General features: G+C 55.6%; 2 protein-coding genes across 3 annotated transcripts; both read right to left on the bottom strand.

Moving 5' to 3' along the window:
- Positions 1–91: 91 nt before the first annotated feature.
- LOC133276434 (uncharacterized) lies at positions 92–8,137 on the bottom strand. 2 transcript variants are annotated; one of them, XM_061467195.1, is made up of 12 exons: positions 7,882–8,137; positions 3,893–3,936; positions 3,649–3,712; positions 3,268–3,408; positions 2,570–2,668; positions 2,316–2,371; positions 2,055–2,195; positions 1,879–1,921; positions 1,529–1,609; positions 1,271–1,424; positions 687–757; positions 92–505 (listed from the first exon to the last, which is right to left on the bottom strand). In XM_061467195.1, the coding sequence occupies exons 2-12, from the start codon at positions 3,922–3,924 to the stop codon at positions 350–352; spliced, it is 1,038 nt and encodes a 345-aa protein (XP_061323179.1). In that variant the 5' UTR covers positions 3,925–3,936; positions 7,882–8,137; the 3' UTR covers positions 92–349. The 2 variants fall into 2 exon arrangements, with proteins under 2 accessions (XP_061323179.1, XP_061323178.1); XM_061467194.1 differs by lacking the exon at positions 7,882–8,137 and adding an exon at positions 5,803–5,931.
- A 90-nt stretch (positions 8,138–8,227) lies between these two features.
- LOC133276433 (GRIP and coiled-coil domain-containing protein 1-like) lies at positions 8,228–12,091 on the bottom strand. The gene is made up of 2 exons (XM_061467193.1): positions 10,996–12,091; positions 8,228–9,782 (listed from the first exon to the last, which is right to left on the bottom strand). The coding sequence occupies exons 1-2, from the start codon at positions 12,043–12,045 to the stop codon at positions 8,484–8,486; spliced, it is 2,349 nt and encodes a 782-aa protein (XP_061323177.1). The 5' UTR covers positions 12,046–12,091; the 3' UTR covers positions 8,228–8,483.
- Positions 12,092–16,373: the final 4,282 nt, after the last annotated feature.

The raw sequence follows: 16,373 nt of genomic DNA, 5'->3' as shown, positions 1-16,373 counted from the left end.
AACAGCCAAGTCATTCATGGTGCAGAATAGGAGTATCCTGTTCATGGTGCAGGACAGGAGCATCCTTCTTCCCAAGAGCTCCTGTCCCATCTCCCATGTGGCAATTGCTCACGGTTTTGCTGTCTGCACAGTGGAGGTGATGGGACATTGGGCTGCCTCCAACAGCGATGGCATACAGACAGGATTCCCACTGGGACAGAGCCCCTGCAGCCCCCATATCCCCAGCGCTTCCTGCTCCACGCTCAGCACCAAGGGGCAAGGCCAGGGGCCTCCTGCCCAGCCATGACAGGGATGTGGACATGCTGATGAGGCTTCAGGCAGTGCGAAGGCATGGGGATGAGGTGAAGCCTTAGGGAACAGCCACCAGGGACTCATCATAGAATGCCCTGAGCCCCCGGGGGTGCTGCAGGGAGAGGCTCTTGCCTACCACCTCCTGCCAGAAGTTGTGCCTCAGCCACCCATAGACCAGGCTGTGCAGGAAGCCCTGCAGGGAGGTGCTCAGGGCCTGCAAGAGAGGAGCCAGCGCTGCAAACCCATCACCTCCATGCTTTTGCTCCCATGGGATCAGCTTGTGGGAGTGCCCAGGCTGCAGGACACCGGAACACAGGTGGTGGCTTCTCACCACTCACACGTCTGATGGGGACACAGGTCCCAGCTCTGGAGGCCAGGAAATGGGTTTTACTTACTGTGGCAATGTAGAGGGCAAAGACCGAGGTAGGTTTGATGCTGGTGAAGGAGAGGAGGGTGAGGAGGAAGGCTGCGGTGGAAGACAAAAGGATGTTCCTTGGTCTACTTCACCCGGAGCTTCCCTCTCCAAGTGGCAAATGCCTTTCCCCTGTCATAGCCCATTTCCTATGGGCTCTATATAGGACAAGCACACAATGGGATGTTAACATGTTCCTTCCTAACACACTGCCCAGGGACATGGGGAACTCACTGCCACAGGTTTCTGTAAGGCTGAAAGCATAAATGGGCCTCAAAGAGAAAAGAGATCCCTAAAATCAGGTCCAGCAGATTCCACCCTCCAGCTCAGGAAATGAGTTGGAAAACCTGTCACTGTCAGAACAGGGTGGGATAAAGAAACTGTTGGCTGGGCTCCGTGGTGGTTGGGGCTGGCTGAGCCCTCACTTTGTGTCTGTGCAGCCAGAGGGTACTACAGACACCTGGAGGCTTTGCACTAAACCTCTTGTCTTGGCCCTGGGAGCTGTCTCAGCGCAGGAATGTGCAGGCACTGGAGCAGGAGCTGTGGCACATTCCCACCCAGACTCACCTGGAGCCCAGCAAAGCAGAAAAACCAGCTGGAAGTAGTGGGAGACTCTGCTGATGCTGCGAGTGCTCCTGCCCGCAAAGCCATCTCTCTCCAGAGTCAGCAGTGGCTCCATGGTGTCCCTCCGGCACCTGCGCTGCACCCTGTGGTACAGGAGCTGGATAGAGAGGAACAGGGTCACCCGGGATGTGCTGGATGCTGTGGAAGGACCCCAGTGCACCCAAATGCACCCCACTGCATCCCACTGCACACCCAGCTCACCGTGCAGCAGCTGAGCACCACCAGCAGGTACAAGAAGAAGATGATTTTCCCCTCCAGGCCCACGTCCTTCCTGCTGACATACTGGGAGGCAATGGGGAACCAGTGGGGCCATGGGCCCAACAGCTCCTTCCACAGGAGCAGGGCTGAGCTGTGCCATCAGCACCAGGGCACTGCTGGAGGTGGGAGTTGCATCTCTACCCGAGCAGGGACATTCCTGCCATGTCCCTCCAGTAGCATCCCAATGGACCTGCTGCCTTCCCAGTGTCCTGAGCCCACCCACCCTTGGCAGCGCTGGGCAGCCAGATGGGGAATGGGAATGGTGGGAGTAACGGGCATGCAGTAGTGCTCACCTCATAGCAGACATCCTGGGCACGGTGGATGAGGAGCAGGCAGCTGAAAGGACAGAGGATGCTGGTGGTGGTCCCCTAATCCCCATCCCAAAGCCTTCACCATCCAGAGCTGTCCCTTGTGTGCCTTGCAAGGGCTGCAGCACACCCAAACCCACCAGGGTCACCCAGCAGTATACCTGGAGCAGTAGAGGCTGTAGGTCTCGTGGGAGCCATTGCCCCTCCGTGGCATGATGGGCTCGAGGTGTCTCGGTGCGATGTCAGTGAGAGATGTACCACGGGCAATGAGCTGCCCTAGGAGCGTCAGCGCCGGCACCAGCCTCGCAGGAGAAGCCAAGGTGAGGTGAGCGCATCCATCCCGTCCCACCCCATCCCGAACCAGGAGGGCCAGTGCTGTGCCACAGCCCTGCTGGGGGTGCAGAGGGCCCCAGGGCACATACCAGGCCAGGACATAGGGCAGCTCCTGTAACACAGGCTCAAGGCACCCGCTTCCCTCCTGCAGGGAGGAGACCACCGGGGACTGTGGGTCCTGCAGCAGCTCCAGCTCCAGCCCCGCTCCGCCAGGGTGTGGGGTGCTGGGAAACCACTTCCCTTCCACATTCCACAGGGAAAGGGGCTGTCCTGGATCCCCTCAGCTCCCCGGGTTCACACAGGGCCGCAGTGGCCGTGCTTGGGAAGGGAAGGTGACACTGACCTGCAGAGCTGCCACGTGCCGGGCTCTCCAGCCACGCACCATGCGGTAGGACTCAAACGCGTAGACAACCACCATCAGGAATGAGATTGCATAGAACGTCTGGGACAGGAGAGGGAGCGGAAGAGGGGAGGATGAGGAGAGAGGAGAGGAAAGAGGAAGAAGAGAGTGGGCCCCTGTATTGCCCAGTACCCCAAAGGCTCTCCATGCTCTGCACCCTGGCATCTTGCTGCCTTTGTGCCAGGAGCAGCAACACAGGAGCAGCTCCCCAGTACCCACAGCCCCAAGAGTAAATGGGCTTGTGCTGTCCTTGTGCCCACCCTGGGGATGGGGACCGGTGGCCTCTCTGGCTGGTGGCTTAATCAGGAGGGGGAGCACTGACCACCTGGGGCCATGTGCCTGTGCTGGGCTCTAGTGGCATGAACCAGGTTCTGCTCCCATCTGCAGGCCTGAAACCACTGTGATGGCCACCCTGTGCACTAAGCAGCTGTGGAGGGGACAACAGGGATGCAGCACTCCCCTCACTGGGGCTGGGCATAGACACATTTCCCCTTGGAAGTGACAGAGGGAACAGGGGCCATTGCTCATTAGCAGAAATCCCCAGCCTTGGACTTCCTGGGGACAGTTCAGCCTGCAGACAAGTCTGTTCCTGATGGTGTAAGTGGGTGTTTCCATCCTCATGCTATGAGCTCACCCCTTACCGTGGCCAGCATCCATCCATAGGGGCAGGCAGCATAGGCTGGGATGAAGAGAGGCGCTGGGAGCGCCTGGATGGTGGCTGTGCCCAGCACTGAGGCAGCTGCCAGGAGATCTGCCAGGGCGAGGAGGCAAAGGGGACGAAGCTGAGGACAGGGGACAAGGGGCAGCATTAGTTCTGGCTGGAGGCATTACCCCAGCTCTGAAGAGCTGCCACGGCCACGTCTCTCCCCAGGCTGGCACTGGCTGTATGTGGGGAGCTAGGTGCTGGGCATCATCCTGCACCCCCTGCTCCCCTCCCTGTCCCACCGTGCATTAACCCAGCAGGGATGTCCCTGGGGCTCAGCTGAGGCCAAATCCCATCCCTGGGAGCCAGCGGGACTCACCTGGATGTGGCAGCATCGCCTCCGCCAGGAGGCGACAGCAAGGACGGATCCACTGCCCAGGAGGCTGGAAGAGATAGGGCTGATGGTGAAGTGTCACATCAGGGCAGAGATGATGGTGCCCGGTGTGGTGGCTTCCCGGTGGGAAAGGGGCAGGATGGAGATGGAGAGGAAAAGGGAAAAAGGAAAGGGAAGAGGAAAGAAATGGAAGAGGGGAAAGGGAAGAGGGGGAGGCAGCAGCACCCACCTCAGCAGCGAGGCCGGCAGGTAGATGCACATCAGCAGAAAGACCTGGAGGAGAGATTGAGATGAGCTCCAGCCCCAGGGTCCTGTGGCAGGGACACAGCAGGAGCACCAGGCACAGGATACGGGGCCCCAGCACCCTTGAGCATCCCTGGATGAAGCAGCATCAAGAAGCTGGTGCCTCTCTTCACCGTAGAGCGGGCAGAGCCGAGGCAGAGGTGAATTCCCCAGGGGCTGGAGCCCTTTGCTGGTGGTGAGTGGAGGGTCCATCAGCTGGTTCCTTGCCGGCCGCACACTGCTGCTGCAGGGACGGGCCCCTCGGTGATGGCTGCATGAGGGGTTTCCTGCTGCTTCCTCCTGAGCTGCCCGCACTGCAGCACCCAGGATTCCATCACCCGGGGCTTGGGAGAGCCTGGAAACTGCATCCTGCTCTGGGCTGCACTGGCGACAGCATGTGGCTGCCAGGGAGGAACCAGCGGGACTGGAAGAGCTGGAGCTCCCAGAGCCAATGAGTCAGGCACAGACAGTGGAGCAGCACCCGGGACGGACACATAGAATGGTTTGAGTTGGAAATGTGAGATACGTCAGAGTGATTCGTGTCAGCAACTCAGGGGTCCTAGTGATCATTGCACTTCGTGTGGAGATGGAATCCCTTGTGATCATTGTGCTATGTGCAAAGGGTACGATAAGTGTCCCTGTCAATACCACAGTGAGGAGGAAGGAGAAACAAGGGAATAATTCCCCTGGGTCAACCGCAATATTGTGCAAAGAAATGTTTTGTTCATTGTTTAAATTGCATGAATGTTCTTAGAAAGGGGGGGGGGTAACTTTGAGATATGTCCTGCTACAGAACGTCGTGAAATCTGTGCGCTGAAAAATAGATACATAAGGAGTGGAATTTATGGGGGCTAAGATGGCAGTCAGACTTGTGATAGACATAACATTTCTTCACCCGGACACAAGACCCCAACAACAGGTGGAGAAGCCCGGGAAAAAAAGACAACGGGATTGGCTGAAGAAGCCCTGGAAAAGAAGACAACGGGATTGCCTGAAACCCGAGAAGCCCGGGAAACCAAAAAGTATAAGAGACTATCCCCAGAAGCTCCCCGTGTGTGTCTCGGGCGGAGCAGAGACCCCCTGGCGCACCCAGCGCTCCTTGCTTATTGTCTCTCGATATTAATTATAATAAAAATCAATTAAAACTGATTGGCTAGGTTTTTATAACAGAAGGGACCTTAAAGCTCCTCCAGCTCCAGCCCCCTGCCACGGGCAGGGAGACCTTCCACTAGAGCAGGTTGCTCCAAGCCTCTGTGTCCAACCTGGCCTTGAACACTGCCAGGGATGGGGCAGCCACAGCTTCTCTGGGCACCCTGTGCCAGTGCCTCAGCATTCTCACAGGGAAGAACTGCTGCCTTAGATCCAATCTAATCTTCCCCTGTTTAAGTTTGAACCCGTTACCCCTTGTCCTGTCACTACAGTCCCTAATGAAGAGTCCCTCCCCAGCATCCTTTTAGGCCCCCTTCAGACACCGGAAGGCTGCTCTGAGGTCTCCAGGCAGCCTTCTCTTCTCTTCTCTTCTCTTCTCTTCTCTTCTCTTCTCTTCTCTTCTCTTCTCTTCTCTTCTCTTCTCTTCTCCAGGCTGAACAGCCCCGACTTCCGCAGCCTGTCTTCATACGGGAGGTGCTCCAGTCCCCTGATCATCCTCGTGGCCTCCTCTGGACTTGTTCCAACCGGCAAAGCCCTGCCCAAGCGACTTGGATCCCTTTGCCTGCAGCCATGGGCACTTTCTGCAGCCCCCCTCGATGCTGGCCCCAATCCCCGGTGTGAGCAAACCCCCTTTGGCCGGGAATGGTGTCCGCAGCACCAGGCAGCGGCTTTCCCAGCTTCCTGCACAGGGTTCCCCGCAGGATTTACCTGGTGATCCGACAGAGCCGACGGCTGCTCCTCCTCGTTGGCCATGGGCAGGCAGCTGAGCACCAAGAGCCCCTCTGTGCCACCGGACGCAGCGTGGGGAGAGGCGGCAGTGCCCCCAGCGCAGCTCCGCTGTCCCCAGCGCAGCTCTGCCGCCGCTGCCGCCTGGGCTGGCTCCGCTCCCCACCTGCAGAGCTCCGGCTCCGCCGTAGGAACCTGCCCAGCCGGAGCTGCCGCGGGAAGCCCCGAGCGCAGGGCGGGCTCAGCCCCTGCTGGGCTCAGGGAGCCGGCACCGAGCGTGGCTCTTGGGCACCCCCTGAGCCTCCTGCTGCGAACCAGCACCGGCACCCCCGCTGCTGCTGTGGGGGAAACTGAGGCACAAGAAACCTTGGAGAGGGGCTTTGGACAAGGGCCTGTAGGGACAGGACAAGGGGAATGGCTTTAACCTGCCAGAGGGGAGACTGAGATGAGCTCTTAGGCAGAAGCTCTTCCCTGTGAGGGGGCTGTGGCGCCGGGAAGCTGTGGCTGCCCCATCCCTGGCAGTGTTCAAGGCCAGGTTGGACACAGGGGCTTGGAGCAACCTGCTCTAGGGGAGCAGGCTCCAGGGACCAGACAGGACAAAGACTGCTGGAACAGCCCTGAGAGGGGAGAGGACTCATTCTGCCCAGCAGGCCCAGCCTGTCAGCACCAGGAGCTGCTAAACCACGCTGGTCGTCAATTCAGCTCCAGGACTCCGGAGAGGCCTGGGGATTGTTAATGCAAGACTCAGTGCTGGTGTTCCCAAAGGCATTCCCAGTACTCTGGGCCGGGGAATTGTGCTTTAGGAGCCAACCCTTTAATTATAAACCAAAGCAGGTGCATGGGAACACAACTCCAGCGAGGTTTTGCCTACAAGGATGGTAAAGCTCTGGAAGCACAGCTGGAATAGGTGCTTCCCAGGGGAGCACCCAACATCTCGGGAAGCAAACTATCCTCCCTAGGATGAAGAGACCATTTAAATCCCAGCACAAACACTTCCTGATGGGCACTGCTCCAGGCAGTGCAGCCAACACAGCTCCTCTGCCCTGCCTGAGATGCTCCTGGCCATTGTGGATAGCTTCGTGCCAACGGGCAGCACCGGACACGCAACAGCTGCTGGGCTGGTTCTGCTGCTCCTGACCTTGCTTACCCTCATGCACAAAGCACTGGCACCCTGCCCCGCACCTCAGAGCGGCTCACTGCAGCACAACCACTGTGCTCAGAGAAACCTGCCCTGCTGCCTGCACAGAACCTCTCCCACCTGCAGAGCCCATCTGAGCTCCAGTGCTGTCCCCTGACACATGGACCTGTCCTGGTGTGTCATGTATCAGAGCCAGGTCCCATTCCAGGGGAGCAAGTCCTGGCAGTGCTGAGGGATGCTGTACCTCTGAGGTACCCCTGTCCCCAGGGTCTGAGCAACTGGTGGCTCCCCTCTAGTGGCTGCAGCACCCAGGGGACCTGTTGTGGAGACCCCCAGGGATCCAGCCTGTTCCTCCAGCCCCCAGCATGCTCATAGTTGCACGCTGCAGCTCCCCCCGACCCTCTCACACAAGCCATGAACATTCAATGACACCTCTTCAAAGCTGCAAGCACAGCTCCAAAACACAGGAATACAAAAGCCAGAGGTGTTTCCAGAGGTTTCTGCTTCCTTCCTGCCACTCTCACCCATTTGTAAGGAAGCGAGGCAAGAACTTCAGGGTCCACGCAGCAACAGGGCACACCTTCCTCCTCGTGGGGTTTACTGCAAGCTCAGGGCACACACTGTTATCTTCTGCCCCTCGCTGCTTCTATCCCAGCAGGAGCAATGCCTTGCTTCTAAAACCAGCACCGCAGAGCATCACAACTTCACTGAAACTCCCAGATACTCAGGAAATGACCACTGAATGCTCAGTGGGTTTAGTTCAGCCTTGCCTCTGCCTCCTGTAATCCCCTGGGTCCCATGGGGAGCCAGGCCAGAAGGTTCAGATACCTGCTCCGCAGTAACTGCTACAGAGCACCTTCTGGTTGGACACTAGTGGGGAAGTCACCACTTGCACCACTGCAGTTACAAAGGTTCAAACTTACATATTTCAGGTATTTTCTCTTTCCTGAGCACACTGATGACTGCAAAGGATCCAGAAATGGTCTCCAGTGCTATGAAGAGCTGCTACAGATTCGCTGGTATAAATCTGGCTCTAGGTCAAAAATAAAACCTTATGAGAAACTGCTCAAGTGTCTGCATTTGGATGATGCTGGTATCAAGACTCATCTTCCTGTGGGCTTCCAGCTCTTTGTCTTATGTTATTTTAGCACTAAGTGCTTCCCCCTCCCTTAAATCCTTTGAGTCACAAGTCTGTCTGGTGTTGAAGCTCTAATGGAGCTCCTCACCCTCCGCCTGCAGGGTGATTCTTTTTAGACTGTGGTTGAAAAAGCATCAGTAGCTTCAATTTTATTTATTATTTCATCAAGGTCCAACTCAGAGCAAATCCTCACACCAGAGAGCGCTGTGATCCCACGACTCAAATACACACCGGGGCTACAAGCACTGGCTGAAGCACAGTTCTTTGCTGAGAGCTCCCTGCTCCATCGCATGGTGGGAAGGAGGTTACACCCTGAGTGAAGTGGTCTCACTTAACCATCAAGGACATGTCCCCGTGCAAAAGCAGTCTGGAACAAAAGCTGCAGCCTCATCTCTTGCCAGCCAGCCACCAGCTGCTGGAAGCTGACTGCTTTGTGATGGTCTGTTTTTCCTCCGGGCTGAAATGCAGGATGCTGAGGATGGCTGTGAGAGTCTGCTGCCGCCCCAGCGCGTCCGGCAGCGTCAGGAACCGGTACACAATGTTCTTGAGGTACTCCAGGTTGGCTCCTTCTCTGCTCTTATCCCTCAAGTTCTTCTCCATCTCACTTTGAAGTGCAGACACCTCTTCCCGGTGCTTTTCCTCCTCAACCAAGATCCTCTTCTGGAGGTGGTGAACTTGCATTTCCAGCTTGTGCTTCTGCTTCCTCAGGGCAACAATGTCCACTTCTTTGCGAGCCAGCTGCTCTGCGTACAAGATGAAGGTGGGCTCACTGGCGCTGGAGAGGTGAAGAGCCTGGGGGAGAATCTCTGAGGAATCACTGCCTGGGGAGTCATTGCAAGCACCATCTGACACAAAGTAGGTTTTGGACCCTTGACGCCCATAAGGCAGTGGGACAACTCTCAGCTGCTCCAGCTCCTGGTCCTTTTCTGCCAGCACTGCCAGGGCTCGGTCCCGCTGTTTGTGCATCTCCTCCTCCAGCTTCAGTGCCCGCTCCCTGTAGTCCAGCTGGCACCTCTCCAACTCCTGCCTATGGATCTGCTGCAGCTGGGACAACTCTTGCTTCTTGGCTTCCATGTCCTGCTGGTGCTGCTTCTCCATTTCATCAGAGGCCAGCTGAAGCACAACGTATTTCTCTTTCAGGTCAGCCAGCTGCTCCTGAGCCTCCTCCAGGTCCTTAGACAAGTTGATGTCTTTGGTTGACTTGTTCTTGAGAACCACCTGTGCCCTCATCTTGTACCTCTCAAACTCTTCCTTGAGCTGCTTCAGCTCCTGCTGGTAGTACACAGCAGTGGCCTTCTCGCCATCCCCAGCCTCAGTGCCCTTTGGAGGCTCCAGCTCACACAGCTTCTCGATGTCCAGAGGGGTTTCACTCTTCTTAGCTGCTGCCTGCAAGAGCTTTTTCAGCTTTTCCATTTTATCCTTCAGAACATTAACATCCAGGTTGGCTTCTTCCACGTGAGCATCCCCAGGGGCTCGGCTGGAGGCAGCGATGGCCAGGGTTTTGTTCTCCAGGTCCAGCTGTACAATGCGGTCCTTCAGTTTCTGGATGATCAGCTGGTCCTTCTGCTTGGCTTTCTCATAGCTGCCAAGGAGTTCCGACACCTCCGAGACCTGGCCTTCCAGGTCAGCCACTCGCCTCTCCTCCATCTGGGCGTGCTGGCGGAGCTGCTCCTCTGCCTGTGCAGCCTGAGAGCAGAGGCATACACACAGCACAGTTAGTTTTGCTCAATGCTCAAAGGTCTCTGCTTTACACCGGGGTTAATTCTGCTCTGCTGACCTCCAAACCAGCGTGGGGCTGCGCTTTCCCCTAGAATTCCATACAACCCAACAGCTGGACGTTTATTTGCGGGTATAATGAAGTCAAAGCACCTTTGCTTTTGTTCCCTGCTCTGCAGAGCTCCTGTCTTACATTACCCACATTGCTGTAGGTGTGGGGGGGGGATGGGAAGCAGCAAGCTCACCTCACAGTGGCTAAAGGGATTGTTTTAAATGTGTGTGTGCTCTGAAGCTCTCACACATCTCACTGCAATTCAGTTACATCCTGTGCTTTGTTGCACCGGTATTCATGTTATTCAGGCGTTTCTGAGCTACAGCAAACGCACACAGTTCACACTTTGCTCAGATATCGAGCGCTCCGATAATGGCAGCATTTGGCAAACACCATCGCGAGCCAAACCACAAGCAGAGGTCAGGTCCCCTTCACCCAAACTGCATGAAACCAGCCTGATGCTTCAGATTAGGAAGAAGAAAACTTGGCCCAGAGTGCAAGGAGACGAGGAAGATCCTGTTCCAGAGTGTTTCCAGATGCAAATTCAGTTACTGGCCCCAAAGCTCCAGTGCCAACCCCCGAGCCCATCACCCCACAACCCACTGAGTTACACAGGTTCCTCTTTTCCACCACATCCCTCTTTCCATTCTAGCCCTTAGGCTCTAGCCTGTGTGGATGGATGCAAGGGGAGTGTTCTCCTGCATTTACCTTCCTTCTTTCACTACAACCCCCTAAGTTTCTCTAAAGGGGGTCAGTTTTTATGAGCCCCCCTGATTGTACCTTGCACTGCACTGAGACCACACTCACTGCCACACTGGGGCAGAGGGAAGGTGTCTCCTACCAAGCCACTCTCACACCGGATTGTAACTGGTACAGAACCACACGACACCCTGGAGGACAGACACCATGTAACCGCCTCAAAGGGTGCTCCCAAGTCCAACGCTCACCACCCCCTGGTTAATGCCTTATGTGCTGTAACACAAACAGTTTTGATTTTCCTCCAGGATTATCACCTAATTCAAACCTCTTGGGCTCTGAGGGACTGGGTGGGGGCATCTCAACTCCTCAAGCCCCAAACCGGCCCCAATCACACCGAGAGTGAGCAGCTCCAGGACCCATACAAGGAACTACCTTTTTCATCTCCCGCAGCAGCTGCACTTGGAAGTGGTTCTTGAGGCTAGCCATCTCCTCCTGCAGACCCTGTATCTGCGGGTCTGGCTTCTTGTTCTCCTCCTGAGCATCCTGCAGCTCCCTCTTCAGGTCCTCCACCTCCTGGCTCAGCTGCTTGATCTGCAGCTCGTAGCCCTCTGCTCGCTCAGCCACGCAGGCTCTCCGAGCCAGCATCTCCCTGGTCTCCTCCAGCTTCAGCTCAGCATCCTGGCGTGAAGCCCTCTCACTCTGCAGCAGCTTCTGCAGCTCCTGCAGCATAATAGCGTGGTCACTCTGCTCCTGGGCCCTGTCGTGCTGCTGGGTGATCAGACGAGCTTTGGTCTCAGCCAGCTGCTCCTGGACACACTTCAGCTCTGCCTCCAGCTTCTCAGTCTCATCCTCTGCTTTCTTAGCAGCATCATCCAGGTCCTGCTTCATCTTCCTCTTTTCTGCTTGGTAGGATGCTTCCATGCGGGACTTCTCCTGTGTGACTGTTGCCAGAGCACTGGTCAGGGTGGCCAGTTGGGTCTTCAGTAGCAGAACTCTTTTATCAGCCTCACTGGCAGCAGATGGTACGTCCCCACCGCTCGTGCTCATGCCGCTCTCTGAACCACTCGTCTCCTCTGATTTAACAGAGGAAGAAGCAGCAGCCACGAGCTTATCATCCTCAGGCCCTGCTTCACCCTTGGTACTGGCCAGGCTGGCAGCAGTGTCTGCACTGGCAGCTGTCCCCACGCTATCTTCACTGTGAACAGAGCTCTTGTCATCAGCACAGTCGGCAAAGGAAGAGCTGGAGCTGACCACAGATATAGGCTGAGCACCACTCAAGCCAGCATCTGCCTTGTGAGATACAGACAACATTTTCAAGCTGGCTTCCAAGGCCTCCTTCTCCTTGAACAGACTCTTGTAGGCTCTGACAACATCCTTCAGCCGAACCTGGTACTGAAGCAGCTGCTTCTTCTGTGATTCAATAGTCTCTAGAAGATCTTTCTTACTTGGGCCACCTCCAAAGTTCATGCCAAACCTCACCATGATTCATCCAAGCTGGAAGGAGTAGAACAACACAAAGCCTGAACAAGCAGCAAAGACACATCTTTCTTCCCTGTGAGGGTGCTGAGGCACTGGCACAGGGTGCCCAGAGAAGCTGTGGCTGCTCCATCCCTGGCAGTGTTCAAGGCCAGGTTGGACACAGGGCCTTTGAGCAACCTGCTCTAGTGGAAGGTGCCCCTGCCTGTGGCAGGGGATTGGAGCTGGAGAAGCTTTAAGGTCCCTTCTACCCAAACTGCTCTGGGATTCTATGATCAGCAGGAGCATGTGGTGAAGCAGGACCAGCACCCTGAACACCCAAGAACCCCCCACAGGGGGGTAACAACACTGGAATACCTCCGTCACCATGCACCAAACCCTGCCAAGCACCCACGTTCTGAGGGGAAATGTGCTGCTGCTACACCTCAGGTGCTTCAAGCTCCCCAGGAAGACCCAACACGTTAATACCCCCCTCATACAGCAGCATCTGCCAGGGCAGCCACCCCCCCACAGGTCGGTCAGGGGGAGTTACCTCTATAAACAGCTCTTATTGTATTCTGCAAGAGTAACAGTTCCTTGCCCTGTCCCTGGGCAGCACCACCGCCTGTCTGGAAGTAATTCAACCACTATCAGCGCTCAGGGGGTACATCCAGTCCCCACAACAAAAGGCCATGGGGGACAGGGGGTGCCCACTGCAGAGAACCTGCCACGGAGGGGTGGCTGGGTGTGTGTGTGTGTGTGTGTGTGTGCGTCAGCACTGGAGAAGTCACAGAAGCCCAGATTGGTTTGGGTTGGAAGGGATCTTAAAGCTCCTCCAGCTCCAACCCCTGCCACGGGCAGGGACACCTCCTTCCACTAGAGCAGGTTGCTCCAAGCCCCTGTGTCCAACCTGGCCTTGAACACTGCCAGGGATGGGGCAGCCACAGCTTCTGTGGGCACCCTGTGCCGGAGCCTCACGGGAGGGGGTTAGGGGCTGGTGGGACAGGCTGTCGGGGGAAGGGGGGGGTCAAGCTGCGGGGCAGGACTGCGGTAGCCACCGAGGTGAAGGGGCTGCGGTGCAACAGGAGAGGGGCCGCAGGGCTGGAGCAGAGAGGCCGCGGAGGGCACGAAACACGGTAGGGCCGTAGCGGAGAGGGCGGGGAGGGGGGACTAGAAGGCCCATGGCGGTTGGAGGGCCCATGGCGGTTGGAGGGCCCGTGGGGCCGGAGGGAAGGCCCATGGGCAGTGCGGAGGCCCGTGGGGGAGGCCGGGGTGACGGGGCTGTCTCCACGGCAACCCGCCGGTCCCCTCGGTGCTTACCTCCAGCCCGCACCCTCCGCGCATGCACTGAACGCCGCCACACGGCTTCCGCCGAACGCCGCTGCACGCACCCCGCATGCGCCTCCGCGCAGCACCGGCTGAGCAGCGAGCCGCGTTTGGAGGGTGGCCAAAAGACCGGGGCTTGACAGCGGGGCGGGGCGATGAGGGAACAATGGGGAGGGGGGGGGCGTGGCCTGTCCGTGAGGGGCGTGGCCTGGCAGCGCAGGGAGCCGCGGTGGTGCCGCTGCGGAGGGCGGGGCCTGATGCGCGGGGGGCGGGGCCTCCGCCGAGCGGAGGCAGCGGGAGGCAGCGCGGCCGTCCCGTCCCGTCCCGTTCGGTCCCGTTCACCCCCCCCCGTCCCCCCGTCCCTCCCGCCGCCGCCATGGGCCTCACGTTGGTGGCCAGGACAAAATCCGGCCCCTCTGGAAGCACTACTTCCAGAATACACAGGTACGTGGATGGCGTGGACAGGAATAAGCTCCCTCGGTTGCAGCAGGGCTGGTCCAGGATCCCTGGGACCTTATCCTGCCTGGATGAGGGGTGAGCAGGGAATGCATCCCAGTCCCCGGTGTGGTGACCCCACTGGGAGCACTGGGGTGGCACATGGGTGTGTGGCCCATTGCCCCGTCAGAGGGGAGTGAGGCAGAGGGGTCCGATTGAGGGGCCAGCATCTTCCCCAGGTGGAGGGGGGCGTGTTTGGGGGGCAGCAGGGCTGCCCTTTCCCTCGGTCAAGAGGTGCTTTCCCCCTTCTCCCCCTTCCCCAACTCCCTCCAGTCGTACTAGAAGTAAGACAAAAATACGGGAGGATAAAAATCCACAAGAGAAAATAGAAGAAAGAGAAACTTTATTTCCCCTCCGAGAGGTTCCGATGGGAGGAAATGTACGAGGGATTGGATTTGTAGCCGTACTGCTGCAGAAGATATATGGACTCAGTCAGAGATCAATATGATCAGACAAAAAGCCATTTATTACAAAGCCTTAACCCCTTAAATACTATTTCTTACGTGCACTTAGAGTGATTTGGCATATTATGACTGGATACATGTCTTGAAGACCCTTTGCAACTAGCATATAATTGGTTAAGCACAGGTGTGGGAACTTGACCTCAAAAGCTTGCCAGCAGTCCACAGTTCTCATTAACTCGGTGAAATCCAGCTTCTTCTTATCTTGCTTGTTTAGGCTTCCTCAGGCCTCTCATGGCCTTGCTGTATCTTTCAGGATTTTCAGAGTTTATGTACCAATTATCCATTCTCCTGTGAGAACACTGTCTCCACACCGTACCCCTGAACACCGGCGACGTAAGATCCTTTAAAAAGGAAAGGGGCTGGTTATTAGACGACCCTTTGGGGGTTTCTGAACAATTAGATCGATTCTTAGGTCCTAATATTTATACCTGGGAAGAGATGCAGTCAATATTGGGGATATTATTTACTGCGGAAGAAAGATCTATGATTAGACAAGCCGGAATGCCAAACTGGGAGAGAGGACATCAGCAGGGTCCTCCCGGAGAGCAAAAATGGCCTAATCAGAATCCCCGTTGGAATAATCAAAATATTCAGGACAGACAAAACATGACGGACTTGAGAGAAATTATTAAACAAGGAATTAGGGAGGCAGTTCCGAGAGGACAGAATATTTATAAAGCTTTTAGTGAACATCAGGAGAAAGATGAGTGTCCTACTGATTGGGTAGAGAGATTGAGGAAAACGTTGCAAATGTATTCCGGAGTTGATCCGGCTTCCCCAGTAGGAGAAGCACTTTTAAAAACCCAATTTGTAGCACGATCTTGGGGGGATATCAGAAGAAAGTTAGAGAAATTAGATGACTGTCAAGATCGGGGATTGCAGGAATTGCTGAGGGAAGCCCAGAAAGTCTATGTACGGAGGGATGAGGAAAACCAGAAAACAGAAAGCAAAGGCAAGAATATTTGTAGCGGCAGTGCGGGAAACTCAGGAACGAGAACAGCCAAGATCAATACCCAAGGTTTCAGGACCTGGGTATCGAGAAAGGAAACAGACAGAACAGAAGGAAAAGGCTAGGACCCTCTCTGAAGAGGTACCAGAATGTTATTATTGTGGAAAGAAGGGACACCTTAAGAGAAACTGTAGAAAGCGGATGCGGGATGAGAAGATGTTTAAAGATGAGGAATAGGGGTGTCAGGGGCTATATATTCTGGGGACAAGAACATCATCAGAGCCCTTGATAAATTTAAAGATAGGTCCCCAGGGAGAAGAAATAATATTTCTAGTTGATACTGGCGCCGAAAGATCTACGGTTTGGCATATTCCTATGGGATGTCAGATAAGTAAAGATACCACCTTAGCAGTAGGTGCAAAAGGGGAACCCTTTGGGGTCCCTGTTATCAAAAACGTAGAAACAGAATCTGAAAAGAAAATCTGCATATAGGAGATCTTCTGCTAGTGGAGGAGGCGGAGAGTAACCTATAAGGACGAGATTTAATTATAAAGCTAGGAATAAATTTAGAGGTGGAAAAGGGAGCGATTACTGTAAACTTATATCAATTAACAGAAAAGGATGAAGAACTGATTAATTTTAAAGTCTGGTATAATAAGGGAGAAATAGGAAAATTAGACATTGAACCGTTGGAAGTGGAAATAACAAACCCAAAGGAGCCCATTAGGGTCGGACAATACCCGATCTCCTTGGCAGGAAGGAAAGGATTGAAACCAATAACTGAAGAATTAGTACAGAAAGGAACCTTAGAACCCTGTATGTCACCGCATAACACACCGATTTTACCGGTCAGGAAATCAGACGGGGGCTATCGGCTAGTTCAAGATTGAAGGGTAGTTAATCAGAGAACTGTTACCCGGTTTCCAGTGGTGGCAAATCCATACACCTTATTGAATCAGGTATCGCCAGAACATACCCGGTACAGTGCAGTTGATCTGAAAGACGCCTTCTGGGCCTGTCCTTTAGCGGAAAAAAGCAGGGATTATTTTGCTTTTGAGTGGGAGGATCCGGAGACAGGTAGAAAGCAGCAATTGAGATGGACAGTATTACCCCAGGGTTTT

Source organism: Pezoporus flaviventris, unplaced genomic scaffold (assembly GCF_033815535.1).
Source record: "Pezoporus flaviventris isolate CSIRO_AGI_PZ_B2104156 unplaced genomic scaffold, CSIRO_AGI_Pfla_v1 ptg000045l, whole genome shotgun sequence".
NCBI classification, from domain to species: domain Eukaryota; kingdom Metazoa; phylum Chordata; class Aves; order Psittaciformes; family Psittacidae; genus Pezoporus; species Pezoporus flaviventris.
The sequence above is the reverse complement of the archived record's forward strand: the minus strand, read 5'-3'. Positions and strand labels throughout refer to the sequence as shown.

Bases quoted from the DNA above. Each gene is read 5' to 3' on its own strand.
- LOC133276434 (XM_061467194.1), bottom strand. From the start codon at position 5,847: ATGGCCAACGAGGAGGAGCAGCCGTCGGCTCTGTCGGATCACCAG. The intron at 3,713-3,892 runs GTGGGTGCTGCT...TATCTCTTCCAG, and splicing joins CTGCCGGCCTCGCTGCTGAG to CCTCCTGGGCAGTGGATCCG. The intron at 1,425-1,528 runs GTGAGCTGGGTG...CTCTCTATCCAG, and splicing joins TGGTGCTCAGCTGCTGCACG to CTCCTGTACCACAGGGTGCA.
- LOC133276433 (XM_061467193.1), bottom strand. From the start codon at position 12,045: ATGGTGAGGTTTGGCATGAACTTTGGAGGTGGCCCAAGTAAGAAAGAT. The intron at 9,783-10,995 runs GTAGTTCCTTGT...CTCTGCTCTCAG, and splicing joins TGCTGCGGGAGATGAAAAAG to GCTGCACAGGCAGAGGAGCA.